General features: G+C 41.2%; 1 protein-coding gene across 6 annotated transcripts in view; it reads right to left on the bottom strand.

Annotated features, from left to right (window-relative positions):
* MAD1L1 (mitotic arrest deficient 1 like 1) overlaps positions 1 to 16,721 on the bottom strand; it is a 385,042-nt gene that overhangs the window by 250,620 nt on the left and 117,701 nt on the right. For all 6 annotated transcript variants that reach the window (XM_087732706.1, XM_087732708.1, XM_087732710.1 and 3 more), the window contains exon 11: positions 15,440 to 15,584. In XM_087732706.1, coding sequence (XP_087588832.1) covers positions 15,440 to 15,584 — 145 coding nt within the window. The remainder of the gene's footprint in view (positions 1 to 15,439; positions 15,585 to 16,721) is intronic.

A 16,721-nucleotide genomic window follows, 5' to 3' on the forward strand; every position in this document is an offset into this window, starting at 1 on the left:
AATACCTGTCGGTAAAAGCTGGCTAATGCAAGAGCACACTATTCTTTCTTGCCATGGAAAGCAATTAGCAGCAGGCTGCACTAGGGATTAGAGCCAGAAGTTTCATTCAGTATACTTATTAGTGTAGAAAAACGGGCAAATAGCAAGATGTGTGCTGACAACATAAAATATTAATGTTAGCAGAGTCTAGAGACAAGGGTGAGGCATTCTGGAGCACCTAAAAAAATTAATAATGAGGGAAGAGCAAAGGCTGATAAGCAAGCTGAGCACATACAAATGCAAGTTAATGCAAAGCGGAAGGAAAAAATATTAGATTTCACGCAGTGTGCACGCAAGCAGCTTTTAAAGCACAATATCCTAGGTATTTGATTTGGACACCCTTTGGAGCTATGACATCCCTATGGACATGCTGGCCAGACATGGCCTGCAGGGAGGAGGGAAGGGACTCTAGCCTGTGCCTATAAACCAGGCCACAACCTCCACAAACAAACCCACTTCAGCAACACAGCTCCAGGAGAAAATCAGATCCTTATACTAATACAGGTTCACCAAAATGATACTAGATGCTTCCAGCATATGACAAGAGTCGGCAGATGTAGAAAATCAGTGAAATGCTGATGCTAACATAGTGCAGCAGGCAGTGTCAGGGAATACATACACACATGCTACAGCAAAGGACTTGCTATCTGAAGGAAGGTCATTGTCGCACAGGTAAGGCACAGAAAACTGCAGTCTGCATTGTGGGACTCCATAAAAACCAAATATTCTCAGTAAGAGATGCAATAAAGATTTAACACCTCTTCCACAGAACTCCTGTTTCACTTGGGCTCAGGTCTTCAGCAGTTTCATCTGAGCGTCTTGGTTCCCTGTCCTCTTTTATAACTGAGATAACGGTGGTTCTCTATCTCACAGGAATGACAGAAGGAAAAATGCAACTCAAATATCGAGTACTGCTAAAATATGAGTGACAGTGTCATTCAGGTTCCCAAAATAGACAATATTTAACCTTCATTAGTTGTTAAAAGCTCTCATAAGTCTACCAAGCATTGATATTCAGATATTTATAACACATTTAACTCCAAGACAAAAAAGAGAAAGGACAGCCAATGTAACAAGAAGATTCCTCCCTCCAGAGTTTCTTATCACTACTTCTTGGGGGAAAAATTTGCAAGGAAAAAGAACTCACTGGTCTGGATGAATAAACCTTGTAAGTCCCAAAGCTCTCCCTGGGGAAAGCAGCAATCTTTCTTGTTACATCTTAACAATGCAGCAAAATGAGAACATCCCGTTTTTCTTAAGTTGTATTTGTATGAAGAATGTGAACTCTCTAATTTACATTTAATTTTATTACCCTTCCTTTTAGCATATTAAAAGTTAATTACAAATCAAAACTTTTGATGCAGATCATTGGGCATCCATTCATTTGCATGGAGGCATAACCACGATCCATGCGCAGAACCACAGCAGAGGAGGAACAGCTTACAGAATCATAGAATCGTCAAGGTTGGAAAAGACCCTTAAGATCATCGAGTCCAACCGTCAACTTATCACTGCCAAGTCCATCTATACCATGTCTTCAAGCACCGTATCTATCCATTCTTTAAATACCTCCAGGGATGGAGACTCAACCACTTCCCTGGGCAGCCTGTTCCAATGCTTGACCACCCTTTTGGTGAAGAAGTTTTTCCTAACGTCTAACCTAAACCTCCCCTGGTGCAGCTTGACGCCATTTCCTCTCATCCTATCACTCATTACTAGGCAGAAGAGACCGACGCCCACCTTGCTACAACCTCCTTTCAGGTAGCTGTAGAGAGCTTGCAGGTTCTGTCAACTGAAGAGCATCCAAAATACAGCGAGTTCATAGAATCATAGAACAGTTTGGGTTGGAAGGGACCTTTAAAGGTCATCTAGTCCATCCTCCCTGCAATTGGCAGGGACATCTTCAACTAGATCAGGTTGCTCACAGTCCTGTCCAACCTGACCTTGAATGTTTCCAGGGATGAGGCATCTACCACCTCTCTGGGCAACCTGTCCCAGTGTTTCACCACCCTCATCGCAAAAAATTTCTTCCTTATATCTCTTCTGAATCTACCCTCTTTTATTCTCCATAAAGCAAACAAAGGATGACCCCATGCCTACTGGACCCGGGTCATCAATAAGTCCTTTATCCATTGTTATTGCTAATTCAACTGGAAACGCACACTTTGGTGTTCTGGCTGCAGTTAAGATATCCAGTTCCTTCAGTGGAGCAGTTTGACGTTAAAACTAAGCCTCTGTAACTGCTAGCTGATGAGGGGCAACAATTCCATGTCCCTGCTCCCTCCCCTTGAAGGAAAACGAATCAGACAAAAACTACTTCTGTAGAGGGAAGAGTAGCAAGTACATAAACACTGACACAGAAAACCTCAAACTCACCCTAGCTAGGTGAAACATAAAAAGACCTCCTCAGAAAGTCAGAGTATTCTTGGTAGGAGACAGATTCAGATGAGTCAACTTTAGCTGGTCCCATAGAGGGATCAAATCGTTCCTAACGTTAGGGAGCAAACTCCAACAGAGATCACGACTCAAGACGCAGAAGATGAGCCAACGGCTGCAGCAGAAGGACCTTCAGAACATCAGAACTCACTAATCCATTCCATGCAGGGAGGAAAGTGAGGCAGGGAAGGTACCCACATTTAATTACTTCTGTCTGTATTTCTGGTTTACTTGTGTTATCCGAAGGAAAACATCAGATTGAGAACATATGTTTCACATCCTTCAGCTTGCATATGCCTCTAGAGAGTTAAACTATAAACCTGGCTATTATTTGCAGCTGTTCAGCATCCTATTTAGGATATTTTCAAGGGATTCAGCAGTTCTCTTTTTTTCTTCTCTTTCATGCAAGTAAAAAGACAATATTGGAACGCCACGGCTACAAACATAGCCTCAGGTTAACACCACACATGACAAATTCATGTGCATAAATAATTACATAAGGAATATGCTGGCTAGCATAAAAGGAGGGGGCAGGTTAAATAGCTTTATTGGGATTTTTAATCATTTCTTTGGCAGAAAAGATTTCATTTAAAGCCTTTAAAGTGTGACAAACATGTTCCATTACGAACAGCTCGCTGAGCTACCTGTGAACTGTACCTCTGTGACAGTTACACCATAGGGAGTAAAGCACAGAAAGCACAGGGATGAGCAGAATCAGGCACTCAGCATCTCGTGTTGGAGCTCACACGTTCGAAGAAGAAATGGCCACTAAACCAAGTGGTCTTTTTCTGCTCAGGAGTGGAGGGGATTATTTAGAGGAATATGAAAGATCTCTTGCAGAAGGCAATCACCAGGGCTGTTCAACAAAGCTGTGCCTGGATGGGACACTGAGGCAGAGCAGGAGGAACGTGCAGCTGCTGCCATTCCCCAATGTTTAGGGAGGACAAGTAATGGCTCTGAGAAAATTAACAGCTTTGTGCCTTTAAATTGGGAAGGAAAGTGGAAAAACAAACAGATGAGTTGCTTGGTATTTTGCTAGAAGCAAACAGAAGAGCCGAGATTTACATAAAGGACCAGCAGAGTGAATGAGAGGTAGGAAAGAAACTGCTTCCAGGGAGACCCGCCAAGCATCGCGGTGGCAGCGGTTACCCCCACCCCAGCCCTTGCGTGGGGACTTTGGTCTGTGCAGGCTGAGCCCCCGCAGCCTCGTGTGTAGAATGGGTAAGAGGGGAGAAGGATGACGGTCAGGTTACAGTGGGTTAAAACAGGGAGTGGGAGAGATGTAACTGGAGTAAGTATTGCCACTTTTTCATGTTCACTTCATGGAAAAGGTCAAAAATTCTCTCACATGGTGGATTTTATTTTTAAAAAAACAACCTAGAGTGGTTCACAAGCATTTTTTCCCCCAGCACCAAACTCTTACATATGCTATTTTAACAAATATCTTCACAATGGACGGGGATAAAAGGCATTTTGTTTTGGTTTCATTATTAATTTCCTGAAATTGCTTTTTTCTTTCTGCATTTTTTTCTTGCCATTCAGTTGTGGTGCCCCTCACAGAGGGATAATGCAATAACACTTCTGACAAGGTCAGCTTTCCAATAACTTTGCAAATGGCATTTCCCAATGACAAAACAAGCACAGCTTTTCTTCTTTTGTAATTAATGTAACAGAAATGTCAACCTGGAAAGTTGGTCTCCAAAGGTAGTACATTTTTCAACAGAAAATTAATTTTTTAAAGCCAGAAAGTGTTTTCTTATCTGTAAAACTGAAAATACTATTTACATAGTAGAACAACTGTCATATGTGCAAAACAGAAAATTTCTGCAGTGTGTGTCTGAAAAAACAGCAACTGGGGAGAAGAAGGGTTAAATTGCTTAAATTGCTAATTCATAAACTGGATCATTTTGAAATCTGCACATTAAGTGACTGCAAATTGCTTTTGCACACGCCCTGTAGAAGTACACAGCTTCTATGCTGTGTGCACATACCAAAAGAAACGTTACTTCGCATCCATGCTTATCTTTAATTTAGTCATGTGTTTAATGCACGGATTAGTCTTCCCAGCTGCTCTCCCATCCACATAAGTGATGAACAACCAGCTGTTGGTCCTGGACCTACCTGCAACCTAGATGTCTCCCATGTGAAGCAGAGAAGAAAGGGTGCAGGAGCAGGGACTCTTCCAACTGCTTCTCCCAGCAGAAGGAAGCTCCTGCTACTCAGAGGGAGAAAAGGAATAAAAGGATCTCCTCTCCCTGAAAGGGGAATGAGTTCTTGGCATTGTCCCACGGAGGGACATGGAGGCATTTTTCCATGGAGGCTGAGCCCATGGGGCCTTGGGCACACCCCATCTACCTCAATCCAAACCTACATGCAGGTCAGGTAGGTCAAAACTCTACCTAGGACCTGCCGCTTGTTGTAGTCTGAATCTCTCCTTCCAACGCACACAAGAACAGTGAGCCCTGAAACCTGTCATCCAATTTTTTCTATATTTAGTTTTTACAGCTCCTTACAGGCAGTCGGGACAAGCCAATGTGAACTTCAGAGTGCCATCAGCAGGGCGGAGAACACTGAATGGAGGAAGCTGCTCTCACACCTTGGGTGGAGCAAAGGGGCAGAGGGGGAGAGCATTCAGCTGCAGCAAAACAACAGATCTTGCAGTTACAGCATGGGCCATCACAGCCAATGAGCAGAATGCAAGTTTTCCTGTGAAAAATACACCTGGCCCTCCACATGTTTGCAGCTCCTAGGCACAAGCTCAGTGCACACCTTCTCAAACACTTGCAGAAAAGTGATCAGCTTAAAAATGCTCTCCCCTTCAATTACTTTCACTTCAACCACTTTGTCTCAATTACTCACACACAATCTTATGGCACCCAAAAAAATATTGACTAGAAGACCAAGTAGGGTGTAGCCTCCACTTCTCTCAGTGTTGCATACGAGAGCAAGTACCTGGGATAATACGGCACTGGAGTAAGCACATTTCACTTCCTACAGACCCAAAATGGTAGCAAGCAAAGGGACACGTTTGCTGAAATCCTTAGACAACTCTTTTTCTTCACTACCCAAGGAAAGTAAGGAGATGTAGACACAACGACAGATATATTTAAACATCGCTCTGGCTCTGCTTCCCTACACTTAAAAAGCAGCTTGGACGCCCCATAGGGTTGTAGGATCTTCCTACATACAACCTCTACAAATCTTAAGACTCTCAAAAATAGTTCTCCTCCTCCTCCTGACAGGAAGAAAGTTAAACATCATCTTGATGTAAAAAGCTTATCTTCTTTTCCTGTCTTATGCTCACACTTGGTTTACCTATTAATCCCCTCCCAAATTCCTGACTTCAAAAAAGGTAGTGATATTTCTGGGGAAATCCTGAGGCTCTGGATTGATACAGAGAGAAAACTAAGCCTCAGTTCCCCCACTGTCCCAAATCGCTTCCACCTGAACAGGAAAATTTATGGTTAATGGTTCTTCACAGCTCCTGGTCTAGACATCCCACACAACACTAAAAAAACCCCAGCAGATGTCCCATATATTGAGAGACTTGTAATATAATCATCTCATGACATCGATCAGAATTCATTAACTGAAACTAGACCAATTCTTCAAATTTGCAATAGTTTCTATTAAACAATGTTGTTGTCTCTGAAATACTACCTAAGCAAATGTGCTCATAAAATAGGGAACAGTTCATTTCTCCTCAGTGCAACAAATCGTGGGTCAAAGACCATTTCCACAATGCTTTGAAAAAACTCATTTGACTTCTAATATATTCATCAATTTAAGCAATGCTTGACCTGAGATGTTGTGAACATGCATTGAACAAAATAGTTAGTACTGCATGATACTGTGCCAGGAGCAATCCAAAACTCCTTAATTCTCCAGACAGTCCTTCAGTTTTATAAAGATTTTGGGTCTTCATTTGAAAGGATGCTCTAAGTGACTGGTGTCTGAGTAGTGCAGCTGTTCTTACCAGAGGCTCACATCACATGTTGAAATAAGCTACTGTGCAATTACTTAATTATCTCTCTCTCCTATCCTTTAAAAAAATCCACTGTGATTCAACTTGAAGCAAACCCAGTTAATCCAGTTTTATGGCTGAGAATTAAAACAGAGAGAAGTCAGAGATTCAAAGCTACAGTTCTTCTGGCAATACCACCACTCTAAGAGGCACAGATATTAATGCCTTCAAACAATAAGTATTTGAGGAACAAAGAAATGCAAAAAAACCTGTTTGTGCAGCTTATCCTAGCTCGTATTTTAGAGCCTGCTGTTCAGAAATCCTAAGTCCCTTCCCCTGTCCTTTGATGCCGCCCAAGCCCATGCACAGCTACCTCACTCGGCCACCTCTTGCTGTTCGCCCTTCCCTTGCTTGCAAGGCGCAGAAGTGAGGTTTGTTCTGCCCGACCTCCCTTAACAACAACTCCCTCATTCTACCCATCCATCTTGCCGCTTGCTTCTCTGCCATATCTGCTCGACCATCCTTCATAATTCAGGGCTGAGGAGCTAAGGAATAAATGTTACAGCACATGCATCAAGGGAACTATAACTTTGAATTACCTGACCTGGGTGAGTTTAAATTCTCAGCCATAACATTGGATTAACCTAATTTCTTTTTATTGAATATTTTACCTTTAGAAGTCCTACAGCCCTTTCTCTCAGAGAAGTATGAGAACTGAAGGTCAAATAAATTCTTTTATGGGTATATTTCTCATTTTCATAATCTAACCTCTTAGCATTGAGCATTAATATCTAGTGGTGGTAGGACAAAGCAGAATCCAGTCAGTATTCTGGGAAAAAAGATCACATTTCTATAGCTCTTCAAAAATACCTCATAAAATCACACATAACTTTTAGCTTTGCTGCCTATTCTGAATTGTTATAAAATTTATAAACAACTCTCTAAACACCTTGCTTAAATAGAAATTATGTCAGACATAACATCAATAAGAATACAGAGGCTGTCCTTGTGCGTCCACCTCAAAAGCACCAGATATAAAGCTAGTAATGAACACCATGTTTTTACCATTGCAAGGTTTACCAGATACATCAAAAGGCAAGAGAAAGAATTACACAGAACTGATTCCCAAAAAATTGCTAAGGTAATTTTTATGAGCTCTTTCATGCTTCTAAAAGGGAAAGGGAAGCAAGGCCCATGAATCAATTTATCTTCTGCCTCCAGGCTGGTCATTTGAAGCTAACATTCACCATTTCCATGTCGAAAGCCCTCAGGTGACTAAGCTCTAGTCTAAGCATATTCCCTTCATGCCTCTGTGGGACAAATTCCTATAGGTACCCATACAGATACACAAAGAAGTAGAATATCCAAAGTCAGTGAAAAGGCAAATTTATCAACTAGCTATGAAGAATTAGGGCAACACCAGATCAAGAGCAGAAGACCTCACTAGAGAGGATCCAATGGAAAGCAAGAAGGCAAGGGCAGACCATGCTCCCAAACACCTGCAGTGCCCACAGCCAGTGAACAAGCTCAGTCATCTCAGATCCAGAGATCCCTTCAACACATGCGGACTGACAAGTCAGAAACTAAGGGAACTCTTAGGCTTTGAAAAGTCATTTTGGAGCAGGATAAGGACATGAGAACTCAACTCTGCTACTTTCTTCATTGAATAAAAAAAAGTGAGTAGTAAACCTATGACCAAATCAGGCAAAGTAAGGAAGCTAATGTCAAAGAAAACCAAGCAAAAGAAAAGCATGCACTTGTCTGGGAGCCCATGCCAGAAAACATGCATTTCTCCTGTCTTTCAGAAATCTGCAAATCTCACTTCAGAAACAGTAATATTTTCTGGTTTAGTTTAAAGATACTTTCTCCTTCCAAATGGTCTTCGTGCACTGCTTTGAAACTACCACAGACAGCCTCTTCTCCAAACACATTGATTTCAGCCCTCCTTATTCATTCTTTACAGAGAGATTCTGCAATTGTATAAGCAAATGATATTAGCAGGCCTTGTGGAACAGCCTATTTCAAAGGAAAATGGCTTGTACTTGCTTTATTCTGGAAGACAATTTCCATTTGCTTAATATAGTCATGATATTTTACTGAGGTAATTATACTCTTAGCTATCAGTAACAATTAAACCCTTAGACTGAGGCTGCTTAATAAAGGTCTCAAAATAAATAACACATTCCAAACACAATATTTTAAAATGTCAAGCATGCAAATAAGATCTTGTAATGAGTATAACGAAGCATCAAGTATAAATCAGCACAAAGTTAGTCTGTCATTGTACAAATCTCTGCAAAAATTGCTGTTAGAGTATTGTGGGATTCTGATCAGCACATTACAGAAAGGGCAGTGCAGGCACTGCAGATGAAATAATTTCATTAAATGTTATGACTGGTTCATGAGAAAGGCAGGGTGAAGCCACCAACACTGCTACGTTTCTATAGTTGCAGAGCTGAGTGACTTGTGCAACACAGTCAAGACTATGGTGAGGCTCATAAAATTTATATTTGTTCTTTTGTATTTTCTGTAGCAGCTTCCATGAAAACTAGAGTCAGACCATTCCATTACAAGCTAAATAAAACCCAGAAGCAGACAAATTTGAGGGGACAGGCAAAGGAGAAAAATCATTCTCAAACTCTGAGGTCTAGAGATATTCAAAATCAGGTCAATAGATCCTAGAAAGCTGTTACATGTGGAAGGGGAGAGCATGGTTTAAAGGTCCTTACAATGCAGACAGCAAGAGGATTAAGAAAGGTGAAGGAGAACAGTGATAGACATTTAAAAAAAAAAAAAAGACAGGAAAAGTGTTGTCAGAATAAATATTTGCAAATTCTCCTTGTGGAGCATCCATTGGAGGCAGAGTGGTACAGCAAATTACCGCCAACGCTGCTACATTTGGGAGGCAGCTGCCCAAGCTTCAGAAGGTGGTTAAGTGGATCAGGACTAAAACATGACACAGTAAATAACTGGAAGAAGTTACTCAAAGAAATCACAACCAATTTGGGTTATACAGGGGAAAAAAAACCCTAGTGCTAAAAGAAATCCTCTCATTACTCTCTTTCCCTGAAGCACCTGCACCTCAGAAGACACAAGGCTGTCAGAGATCAACAGAAGGAAACACAAAACATGATTATTTCCTCAGCCCTAACAGAAAATGTCTACAGCAGCAGTCATCAAACCCCCAGATCCCACTTTCTCCTCACAAAACAGCACGCTTTATCCGGTAACCCAGACACTCCTGTGTAAACCACGAATGTGAAGCCCAACAACCACCCTGCATCAGGCTGAACTCGGGATCAATATAACACCAGGCAACGGGGGGGAGAGGGGAGATTTTTCATAAAAGCATCTACCTCGTAACAGGGCAGAACCTGTTAGTCCTCATTCTTTAAAAAAGGCACCCTATGAAAGGAGTCTGGGAATTAAAATTCATGATGTTACTGGATATTAAAAATTACAATTCAGCAGAGACCTGTTCAACCCCCCTGTACTCCACAGGTAGCAATTACCTCTTTCTCTCTGTCCCACAGTGGTTAATGATCTTCTCTCTTCCCTTGCTATCATCCCTCTCTGCCCATAACTACCAATCACCTTTTCTCTGAAATTATTTAACTGATTAATATAATCAAGTTGAAATTAAAGGGAACTGTGCTCAATCTAAAAGGTCGTTGAGTCTCTTGCAAACACAGAGTGCCTTATCTCCCCTCTCCTCAAGCATGCAGAACAACCTACTAAGTACTACCTCACCTGACAAAACTCACCTTGCTGAATCACAGAAGAGGGAGCAGTGGAATTGCTTTAAAACGTATTTATTTGCAGGCATAAAAAGGAAGATAACTTCCATGGGTTTATAAAAATCTACGAAGGGGAGACACAGTGAGCAGAGGGAAAGGATTGGCAAGGGTCAGGCTGATAGCAGGTAACAATTGTGTGCAGAGCGGCAGCACAGCTGGTGATGCATGAGTAATGGCGCTGCTTAAATGATATACATGGAGTCACGAAGTGGATCGAAGGAAGGAAGAAGCATGGTATCACAACAGCCAGCAAAAAGCATTCGATACTGCCCGTAACACAGAGGAGCAGCTCAGTTCTGCCCTAAAGCTGTCTGTGCTACCTGGACGCAGAGCACAGGGTATAATACCCAAAAGAAAGTCTGTTGCAAGGCATCTCTTTGCCAGACTGGCTGTTTTTATTGCTACTGAGTGCAATATTGAGTGCAATATTTAAAGTTAAATTTTTACGTATCCCAGAAAAAGGGTTAATTCACTTCCCTCACTGAACCCCCAGAACTTCAAGATCCTTCCTTGTGCTTTAGAATCATCTACTTCCTAAGAAAAAAACATAATGCAGGTCCCAATATGACAGAGAAACCATCAGCATTATTTTAAATCTTTACTGATTACAAAACAAAGCAGATGGCAAATCAAGTCATGAACTCTGCATCTGCCATGCTTAATGAACAGTTTAATTACCTAGTCCCATTTCTGATGCATCTCTGCCGTTCTCAGCTCTGGGAGTCACTTACATACGTCGCACTGACTCCTGCGAAGATATCTCCAGGAACATGTGGTATGAACAGTCAGTTGGAGTCGGCTAATCAATATTTGTTTAATCTCCAACTTTTATGGTGATGGCCTAAATTACGTCTCAACAGAAACAGATTTCCTATCAGATCACATGATCTGATTGAATGTTCAGAACACAAAATGGAATTTTTCAGCCTCTTCTCCAGGCAGCGGAGTACCCAAAGGCAGGCAAATGCACAGACGGGAAATAAACACAGCAAAACAACATCCAGTACAATCAGATTAACTCATTAGCTGCGTTATGCCTTATATGAGAGCAAGGGATGCAATTAGGACAATGTACATTCACAAAGTCTACAATTTGAGAAGCAAATTGGACTCATTTGGAATAAGTTACAAGAAGTAACTGAAACCGGGCTTCATATTTTGAGTTTTGGTGTATGCAAACAGGCAAGAGCTTCCCCCAGAGGATCACGTACCGGCTGCAAAAAAGCAGGGCATTTTGTCTCTGGTGAAATCTGCTGCACGTGTTATAGGCTGTTCCTAGCCACTCTGCAGCTTCGTGCAGTTATGTCCACCAACTCTGTGCACAGAAGAAATAACTGTTTTAAGGAGTCACTGAACAGCATGCATGCAGGAGAAGAGGCTGGCAGGCCTGAACCCTAACAGCAGCTAAGTAAGGAATACAGCTAAGGGCTGATCGTGACCAGGTAAGATCACACGAGGAGAGGAGGAGGTGACAACCCTAAAAAGATCCATGCAAGCCAACTTCTGGCCCTCCACATCAGAAGGCTTTGGAACCCTTCAGTGTGCCTTTATTGCTTTTCTCCAACCTCACTTCTGCTGTACAAGGTCCATTTGTGCCTCCTCAAAGCTGCTCTCCTGAAACAAATAGACCAGAGCTTTGTTTCCATTAAATACTGACTCAATCAGCTGCTTGCACTCAGATAAGGATTTTCAGAAAGGGTTTTTCATTTTGGGAGACCTACGTGTCATAAAATTTCCTAAGAGATTCAAATTTTAGCCATTCAGGTGCAGAATTGACTGTTTTTAATAAGCCTACTTCATAAACAAAGACCAGGAGTAGTGTGCAAAGCCTTCAGAACAAGAGAAATACTGACAAGCTTAAGGACAACACAAAAGTCAAATACAAAACTGTGTAAGTAAACATGGCATTCAAAGCCAATGCAGCTTTAAATCAAACAGGGAAAAGGGCAGAGGTGGACTAGGTCTTTCCCCAGCATTTCAGGTATCTCCCACTGCTGCTGTATCTGAACTAGCTCAGGTAATAAAGCAAAGATTAAAGATTTCCCCAAAACTCTGAGCAAAGCTAAAGCAAAAAGACAGCAGAACAGACAGCAAACCCAGCCAAGTGGACTTCTAAAAGAGTGAATACATCCCTTCAAACATCAATTTCTTTTTCATCACCTTAAGTGAATAGAGTGACACTCCAGGAGATCCCTTCAAGCCATCAGTGTCTGAAAACCTCTAGGGTGTCCAAATCTAGTCTTATGTTTCACTGAAAACATGTAGATCAGAAAACTTAAGTACTGCCTGGATTTACACGGACATATGGGAGAAAGGAATCAACTAACATGTTCTAAACAGCACTTTGTCAACAGAAATAACCAGGACTCAGCTCTTACGCTAGCACACTGTCAGAGGTGGAATCAATTGGGCTGGACCACTGCACTAGTATGTCAAAGACTGCAGAACGTTGTTCTTCAAGTCTGCCAGGAAGAGAGATTTGTAGTGACTCACCGAACTAGCCTAGACTGACAATTGTGCCAATTCCAAACAGTAAACCAACTGGAAAGGCCCAAGTAAGGTCAAGAAAGCCCAAAAGAAGTAAATGAGGTGAGGAAGCAAGCAATGGAGGGAGAAAATGCACTGAAATGGAAATATGAGAGCAACCAAGACAGAGACTGTGGCAAGTAGAAAATGAACAAGAGAGACAGGCAATCTGTGAAAGCCAAAAAATATTGTTTGAAACTTGAGGAAAAAAATTCAATAGCCATAAAAGTAAGCTGAGAAGGAATCGGATTGGCAAAGCGACTACCTCCTGAAGAGAGTATGTTTACTACTAAAATATTAAGTACTGCTGTTATCAAATGAAAAACAGCTGATCATTTGCTATTGATCTTCTAAAACATATTCAAAGCCTTAGACTTCCCGCTTACAATTTGAGCCCAAAGAAAGAATAGCTGTTACTGCATTAAACTTGCACTGCTAAACACGTCTGATGCCTTTCAGTCCTTATTTGCTCAGCATACAGGAACAGATTCACTTCCCTACTAGAGGGTCAAATATACACAAACGCAAAAATCACACTATCAAAAGCAATAGCAATTCAATCATATATGTGATTGTCTCCCTTAAATTAGATTTTCACAGTCCTATTTAACAAGACAAAGATTCAATAGAGAGAGCTCATCTTTTCCATTCTCAAATTACAGAGAAGCACACTGTACTACTGATGCCACTAATTAGATGATTAAATACCATTCTAGGTGATACGCTTTCAATGTAAAATAATTATTTTTAACAGGCGATATATTTGCTCAATCTCATTTTAAAATCACAATATCATACTTTTTTAATTAAAAATGAAATTCCTTCTTCTGATTTTGCATGAGAAGAGCAACCAGGAGGAGAAATAGTACCAAGGATAGATTGCCCAAGTACCATAACGCATGTACTTCTTCACAAAGAACTCCTAGCATTCTCTGGGTGGTTTTCAGAGAACAGCAAAGTCTTTATTCCTTTAAAACAGGTCAGTTGAGGAATCATTGAGTACACTGAAAACTTCCACTGTCAAAACCCAAGTTTATTTGGCATGGTCTGATGAAGGACATTTCCAACTTTTCCTCTACTCCTCTTCAGGGGGAGGATAGCAAACAAAGCAAAGGCTCTGTCTTTCTATATAAATTAGGGTACAATTACATGACAAAGTACTGTTGTCTTTTTGTCCAGTACTTAAAGAAAAATAATGATATTTTGTGTTCTGTGACAAAACACGTTTCTGCTGAGGACTGGAAATAAGTTAACAAAGGGAATATTTTAGAAACCATCTGAGAAACTTCCGTCAGGGCTGAGCAGCCCAGCACAATGCTAGACAGCTGAGAAGGCTGTAAAGGAAGGATTTTTATTAGGTTCAGTATCCACCTGTGTCATATCCAGCCATGCCAGTACCAGACTAGAACAGTATGGGGGGCTGGCTGATGCTGGGGGTATTAGAAAGACTGAGAAGAGGTGACTTTTCTGTTTCCATGGAGAGAGTTTGGTCCACCCACCCTGACTGTAGTGCCTGCCTCAGTGTAAAGGAGAAAGAACTGATGTGATTTTTCTCTTCTCACTTGTGTGACTCTCCATGGCATCAAATTCTGCAGCCAGAAGATCTGATAGAATACCCTCTTGTAAAGCGGTTGCTTCATGCTTCAAGAAGCCCTGCTTACCGCACCATACATCACAGACTCTTTGGCTTAACAATGACACGGAATTACACAGAATTGGGTGCAGCACAATTAAAACCAACCAAAATGCTTTAGTTGACACTGAAAATTGAAGCCTAAAGCACAAGCAACTCTTGCTCAGACACTCCCATACTGGCATCTTTCCTCCCTGTCAGTGATGTGCCTGGCTCCCTCTCACTCGCTCTAACTACTCGAGTCTGACCTTATGCACACACATAAGCTTACTTACGTGAGCAGCTTTATAACGTCATGGAGATTGCTCAGATGAGTGAAGTTTTGTGAGGAGTATTCTTGGAAAGTGAAGTACCTATCATTCTGACTATAGAGAATTATTATTCCCTTTGGGTAAAGAGCACTCTCAGAATTTAATAGAAAGTTTGCAATGCTCTACAGACTTCAAAATTATTGTATAGAATTTCATCACGAGAGCATACCTGATATAGGATAATGCAGACTTCTTTGATATATCCTATAGAAAGAATCTTAAAACGTATTTTCAATTTACTGGTCTAGTGCCTACCATTACATTCGAACAGACTTTCAGCGTAAGAGGAAAGCAAATCTCTTACTCTCTGTAAATTGTTTTTCCACAGGAACAGTTGACAAGGTGCTGTCGTTTCGTTCTCTTTAGGAAAGGAGGCGATGCAGCCAAAGCCATTATAAATTTCCTTCAGTGGCTCAAAACACTCTAGCGACAACATGATTCAATTCTCTCCCCTCACACAAATGCCAAGCCTGAGACAAAGTCACATATCGCCAACACAGCACGACCCCGGATCGGGGGAACACTAGCAAAGCCTTAGGATGTACTAGTACTTTTATTCTAATGCAGCCCTCAAGATAAGTTTCACGTCTCACCTAGCACCTGCTATGGAAGGACCCCATAGCAACTTTGTAGTACCAGTTACGGAGATGAACAAAGAAGAAATAGGAAGGACTACACCTGGAGGAAAAGAAATAAGGACACAGGCTTTTCCAAACATTATCTAGAAACTCACCTTGGTGAGCAGCAGTACACGTTTCTGCAGCCTTCTGACCAGTGCTTCGTGCTGCTCACGCTTCTTCTTCTCATCCAAGAGCTGGCTCTGAATCCGTAGTATTTCTTCCTGTAACTGCTGCCGGGCCTTCTCCAGTATTCGGGCACTAAAAAAGATAATACAAACCTGTGAAATCTTGACCACTGCCTCTTAGTCAGATCAGAAAAACCTGAGAGGAGAAGTATCACCATGAGACCAGGACACAGTAGCTGGTGCCATTTCGTCTTACAGCTGCACCACTGGAAACCGAGTAGCTGCCATCTCATTATCAGCTGTTCTCACAAAAAGATATGAGAGAAGAACCACCCCAGTGACAGCCTTCTTGTTCAGCACAAGACAATTACTGGAAACTCACATATACAAAGCATTTAAATGATTGCATATCTATTTCAAAATCAACCAGTTTGCCTTTGAGAAGATGTCTTGTTTTCAACAAACGATGCACGATCTTGGGTTCTACTTTATCTTTTAATTGTTTTCTAACAAAGTAGAAGTAAAACTGAGGTTTAATATGATCTGCTTTGACAGACAGATAGTACTCAGCAAGTAATTATAGCCACCACCTGCACATTGTTCTTGCCAGCAACTTATATTGGAAGAGAAATGTCATCTAAGGCCAGGTGATCAGCACTTCTTTTGCAATGTAGACATGATTCTCAATTAAGCCAGAATAGCTCTCTCCCTCTTCTCAGGTCCCTCCTCAGCTCTCTGTGCAGCACAACATGGTGACGCACAGTTATCTATGTATTCCTGGAGATGATCTTCACAGGTGCCCTTTGGGCACTCAGTCTTCTGCTGGGACAATAATGGACAGCTGTTCCAATGCACTCATCAAGTAGCTCATCACAGATCACGTATGCTGGCAAAGTACTTGATCAATAACAAAATAAAAGTGAAATAATTCTTGTGATTGTTAAGAGTTGGTTCATCATTTAAGTATGACAAGTTTATCCGAGACCGCACTAACTTTAAGTATTTAAAGAGTGAGCAGGACATGAAAAAAAGTATTGCACACAAGTCAAAAACCCTCAAGCAAGCTAGAAAGATCAAAACCAACATCTCTAGCTTACTCAGGAACAGAAGATCTTTGTTCCTTTGATGCTAAAAGCCACACTGGAAAAAATTGTGAGTGCTTCAGAGGGGTATTCTTTATCATTATAATTAAAAGAAAATAAATACAAATGCTTTTAAATAAAATAGCACTATTGCTAAGGTACTGTTTAAATAGAACTAAAATGGAACG

Source organism: Nipponia nippon, unplaced genomic scaffold, assembly GCF_047370975.1.
Source record: "Nipponia nippon isolate SJK-2023a ecotype South Korea unplaced genomic scaffold, ASM4737097v1 scaffold_5, whole genome shotgun sequence".
NCBI classification, from domain to species: domain Eukaryota; kingdom Metazoa; phylum Chordata; class Aves; order Pelecaniformes; family Threskiornithidae; genus Nipponia; species Nipponia nippon.